General features: G+C 38.7%; 1 protein-coding gene across 1 annotated transcript in view; it reads right to left on the reverse strand.

Annotated features, from left to right (window-relative positions):
• The window catches only part of LOC149819980 (acyl carrier protein 2, mitochondrial-like), a 52,213-nt gene extending 46,419 nt beyond the window's left edge, over window positions 1–5,794 (reverse strand). The window contains exon 1 of the mRNA XM_089982971.1: window positions 5,544–5,794. Coding sequence (XP_089839097.1) covers window positions 5,544–5,762 — 219 coding nt within the window. The 5' untranslated portion in view covers window positions 5,763–5,794. The remainder of the gene's footprint in view (window positions 1–5,543) is intronic.
• Window positions 5,795–6,000: the final 206 nt, after the last annotated feature.

The raw sequence follows: 6,000 nt of genomic DNA on the forward strand, positions 1-6,000 counted from the left end.
CGTTTTCTTTAAGCAAGTATCTCAATCCCAAAAATGGATAGAGGCAATGAATAAAGAAATGGATGCCTTGCGTGAATGTCAAACTTGGGAAATTGTTCCTAGGCCTCAAGGAAAGAATGTAGTAGGCTCCAAGTGGGTTTATAAAATAAACTATAAACCCAATGGGAGCATTGAGCGTTATAAGGCGAGACTCGTGGCCCGAGGATTTACACAACAGTTTAGTGAGGACTACGATGAGACATTCAGTCCAGTGGTTATAATGGGCACTATTTGAGTAGTAATATCTTTGGTTGTAGAACATGGGTGGAAATTAAGTCAAATGGATGTTAAAAATGCATTCCTTTATGGTGATCTAAAGGAAGAAGTATACATGGAACAACCTCGTGGATATGCAGAAAGAGATCATCGGCTATGGGTTTGTAAATTGAGGAAATCTCTCTATGGTCTCAAACAGGCCTCGAGATCGTGGTTTGACAGTTTTTCTCTCAAAATCCAAGAATGTGGATTTAGCAGGTGTGCCCTAGATTACTCCCTCTTTATTTTCAAAAGTGAAAACGTAATCACTTTATTGCTCACATATGTTGATGATATTGTCATCACTGGGAGTTCAGAGAAACATATAAAGGAAGTGAAGACTCTTCTAATGAAAATTTTTAAAATGAAGGATCTTGGAGACCTTCGATACTTTCTTGGGGTAGAGGTTGACAGGCAGAGCGACTCTCTTATTCTGCTGCAACAGAAATACACTCTTGATTTGTTGAATAAAACAGGTATGACGGATTGTAAACCTGTTGGGACTCCTAGTGTTTTAAACCAGCGATTAAGGGTAGATGATGGAGAGTTATGCACTGATCCCACTAGATACCGAAGTATTGTTGGGGCTTTACAGTATCTTATGTTTACTAGGCCTGATATTGTTTATGTTGTTAATCAGGTCTCTCAGTTTATGCATGATCCAAGAAAGACTCATATGGATGCAGTTAAAAGGATATTATGTTATCTGAAGGGAACTGTGGGAGATGGTCTTGTCTATCGTAAGAGTGAGGGAGGTAGGACATGGCATAAGCTTATTACTTATACAGATGCAGATTGGGCGGAAAACCCTGATGAGAGGAGGTCTACATCTGGTTACTGCATATTCATTGGGAAAAATCTTGTGTCATGGAGTAGTCGCAAACAGAAAGCTTTGGCACGATCTAGCACGGAAGCTGAGTATCGATCTATGGCAGCTGGTACTGCCGAAGTGACTTGGATTAGACATCTGCTTGAGGATCTTGGAGAAAAGGTCAAAGATTCAGTGTTAATGGTGGATAATCAAAGTGCCATTAGCATTGCTTTTAATCCTATACATCACAGTCGCACAAAACATATTGAGATAGACCAGCATTTTATCAGACAAAAGGTGGAGACTAAGGAAATCCAACCATTGTATGTTTGTACAAAAGAACAAGTTGCAGATCTTCTCACTAAAGGATTAACAAAACATCAGTTTTGGTTTCTCAAGAGCAAGTTGTTCATGGTCCAGGACTATGTACAACTTGAGGGAAGGTGATAAGAGATCGTGCATCGAGTATGGGAACATTTGGGTCCAGATCCAAACGTTTGATGGATCCAAACTGCTCAACTGCTCACTTATATTGTTTTCAACATGTGCTATATTCTTTTCATTAATCAGTGGCATTTTGTAATATTCACATATTGTAAATCATGTTATATAATTGCTCGTATGACCACTGTTAGAACCTTAATTGCCTTGGCTTCCATTAGAAAATAGCCCATATTTCAGATGGATGTCAAAAATGCATTTCTGAATGGTAAGTTGGTTGAAGAGTGTACATGGAAACCCCACCTGGTATTAGTATTCCCAAGGGTAAACTTCTTCATTTAGAAAAAGCTCTTTATGGTCTTAAACAAGACCCAAAAGCTTGGTATAACAGGTTTAGTTAGGTTATGCTTAATATTGATTTTCAATCCTCTTTGACTGACACTAATTTGTTTATTAAGAGTTCTGATGCAGGGATTATAGTGCTTCTTCTCTATGTGGAGGACATGATCATCACCGGAGGTGATAAACAGGGAGTTGAAAACATCAAAAATCTTCTTAAAACTCATTTTGAAATGACTGATTTAGGTTTATTAAGATATTTTTTAGGAATTAAAGTTAATTATTCCCCTCGTGGGTATTTAATGTCTCAATCTAAATTTGCTTTTCATATTGTTTCCAAGTATGGAATTACAGATGATAAGAAAGTAGACACTTCAGAAGTTGTCAGTGTTAAGATGAGAATTGATGATGGAGAACCTCTTAGAGATCCTACTCCTTACAGACAGCTTATCAGAGCACTTTCCTATCTTTTCATTACCATACCAGACATAGCACACGCTGTACACACAGCCAACCAGTTCCAACATGCTCCCACCACAGTTCACATGGGAGTCGTTTTGCGTATTGTTAGTTATATTAAGTCCTCTCTTTCACAAGGACTTTTCTTGTCTTCTACCTCCTCACTAGATCTAATTACATATATTGATGTTGATTGGGGAGGCAATCCCAATAATAGACACTCAACTACTGGCTTTTGTGTTTTTCTAGGTGAATCATTAATCTCGTGGAGATGCAAAAAGCAACAGAAGGTCTCTCTCTCTCTCATCCACAAAAGTTGAATATTGAGCTATGGCAACCATGACCATAGAAGTAATCTAGCTCAGACGTATGTTTGCCGACATGAGAGTTGAAGCAACGCAAGCTTCACGTATGTGTTGTGACAACAAGAATGCGATCTACATTGCAAGCAACCGAACATTTCACAAACGCACCAAACATATTGAAATGGACTGTCATTACGTCAGAAAGGAATATCTACGTGGAACCATTGATCTACCATATGTTACATCAGAGTATCAAATAGCAAATTTCTTTACCAAGCCTCTCGCTGCTCCCAGATTTCACTTTCTCTTAGACAAACTTTCGCTCATTGTACCGTAAGTTTGAGGGGTACAGTAAGTTTGAGGGGAAGTGTTAAAATGTAAAAATGTAATATATATATATATATATATAATTATTATATTATATATTTTTTTTGTATTTTTTCCTTTATTTTTCTGTTTTATTATCTGGTTCAAATAGAATTAGTTTGAATAAACTAGTCAAGTCTTAGTTAAGACTTGACTAGATAGAATCGTTGGACCCTAGTCCAACGACACTATGGAGTCGCCTCCTCCTCCTCTTCTCATATGTGTATAAATAGGGGTGATTCCCCTCTCTTATGAATCAATGCTTCTTAAGCATTTTGTGTATAAATAAAATATTAATTATTTTTTGAGTGTTCTTCCATTTATACCCTTTCAAGGGTCATGCTTGTAGTGTCTCCAATAGACACCTTTTTTTGAGTTCTTCGTGCATTTGTGAAAGACCACCATTTCATTCCAGTAATGATGATGGGTCTATTTGATTCCTTTTGATGTAATAGTTTTATGTGATCACATTTCTGAAACGGATTCTCTATGTTTTGTGCATTGCTGAATTTTGTGTAAAGCGTCTCATTTTTTAAGAGAGAATAACAGAATAACAATATTAAAATGACAAAAAAGAATGGGTCAGAAACCAACCTGTTCATAAAGGTACTCTTAACATGCTAAACACTTAAAATGAATGACATTGTAGTACATGAAAATATGATATCTCATATAAAGATGTTCATTTCCATGACTCGTATGATTCATTCTTGTGATTCAATATAACATGTGAGCCCCCCACATGAAACTTGAATCAAGATAGTAGTAAAGAACCTCAATAATGAGTTTTTTTGTGTCAATAGGTCAAGTGAGAGAATGATGGACTTTGGATCGGATCCAACTTGATGTGACCCGTATTGACAAAGGTACATCAAAGGAAGACGTAAGGTTTTTAGTTTTTTGAGTTTTCGGTTACAGGACAGCTTAGTTGTCATAGGCGCTAGGTGGTGAGCCCCTAAAAAGTCCTAGGCGGGGCCTAGGCAGTACCCAAAATAAAAAAAATAAAAACATAAAAAATATATAAAAAACATAATACGAAACATGTATACAACATCAAACAAATTAAAAATAAATTAACAATTGAATAAACAAACCATACAACTAAAAATGTGAATGAACAATACACAAAAAATAAAATCATGTATACAAAAAAATTACAAACAACAATAGACATAGACAAATAACGTCTCCTCCTTCTTCTTCTTCTTCTTCTTCTTCTTCTTCTTCTTCTTCTTCTTCTTCTTCTTCTTCTTCTTCTTCTTCTTCCTTCTTCTTCTTCCTTCTTCTTCTTCTTTCTTCCTTCTTCTTCTTTCTTCTTCTTCTTCTTCTTTCTTCCTTCTTCTTCTTTCTTCTTCTTCTTTCTTCTTCTTTCTTCCTTCTTCTTCTTTCTTCCTTCTTCTTCTTCTTCTTTCTTCCTTCTTCTTCCTTCTTCTTCCTTCTTCTTCTTCTTCTTCTTCTTCTTCTTCTTCTTCTTCTTCTTCTTCTTCCTTCTTCTTCCTTCTTCTTCTCCTTCTCCTTCTCCTTCTCCTTCTCCTTCTCCTTCTCCTTCTTCTTCTTCTTCTTCTTCTTCTTCTTCTTCTTCTTCTTCTTCTTCTTCTTCTTTCTTCTCGAAGAAAAAAACAAATGATGTCTTTAAAAAAAAAGCCTAGGCGATGACAGCATAAGCGGCAATATAAGGCCAAAGGGGGCAGCCCAGACCTGGTTGCCCAGGAGGTGGGGCAGCGCCTAGGCACCGCCTTTGACAACTAAGCAGTTATGAGAATGTGAAGAGATTGCATAATTGTCCATGCTGGGAAACCTCCCAAAGGCGCCGCCTTTGACAACTAAGCAGTTACGAGAATGTGAAGAGATTGCATAATTGTCCGTGCTGGGAAACCTCCCACTACAGAATCCTCTCACCATATAAATCACCACTGAAGTATGATTATGACTGAGATATTGGTTTCTCTCAATCTCTGGGGTTCAAGGGTCCTGATCACCTCTAGACCTGACGGCTCATTGAAGGCATCGATTGGCCGAGGAGAACGCTGACAACGCATCTCCACCGAAGCATCGTTAGAATCGACAATGACAGACAAGTGGCGTTCCCTGGTCTTTTATTCTAACAGTCCGAACTTTCAATGCCACTTACCAAAAGTAAGCATAAAAAAAAATCTTCGCATTCCACCAGCTATAAATCGCCTTCAAATAACAAACAAAACCTAGAATCACCAGCTCGAAGGACTCTCCCTTAATCTCCTTAACTAAAGAAACTAAAAGCAATAATATACATCATCCACATTCATCAAAGAAACAGTAACGCAACCACGAAAAACACGATAAAGACTCCCAACGCACAACACAAAACCCCAAACCACTTCCCAGATTCTCCCCACTTGGTGAATCCATAAAATCAGAAAGCACCAAATTGATTATATCTATGAAAAATCAAAGAAACAGAAGAAGAGAGGATAGCATCTGACGATTGAAACAAGAGGAGAGAAAAGAGAGTGAATTCTAAGGAAGGGGGTTGGGTGTTCGGTTGGTACCTTGGAAGGGTCGACCTTCTGGAAGTTCTTGACGACGGAGATGATGCGGTCCGTGACTTCGGACTTGTCGAGGAAGGAACCCCTCACCTCCTCCGAGTAGAACCTCACCAACCGCAACAGCAGAGGCGAACAAGAAGAAGAAGATGGGGAGGGAGAAAAAGTGTTCACTCTCACCCTGAGGTGCTTGAGAAGCGCGTTTCTTGCGGAAGAGGCCGCCATCTCTCTCTCTCTCTCTGCAAGTGTGAAGGAGCGAAAATGAACGGGTAGGGAGCCTCTTTAGAGATGGAAATGGTTCGGATTTGACCCAGATCCAGCAAGATCAGCTAATGTCCGAGTTGAAGCGCCTTTGACTAGGGCCTATGGGTGCAAACGGGTCGGTCTTGGACCGGATCTTACCAGATCCGAATCCGAATACGAAGTGTAAGCAGTAGATCTGAATCCGGATCCGGATCAGAAC

The sequence above is a fragment of the Nuphar pumila genome, chromosome 12, assembly GCF_984573655.1.
Source record: "Nuphar pumila chromosome 12, dmNupPumi1.hap1.1, whole genome shotgun sequence".
NCBI lineage: Eukaryota > Viridiplantae > Streptophyta > Magnoliopsida > Nymphaeales > Nymphaeaceae > Nuphar > Nuphar pumila.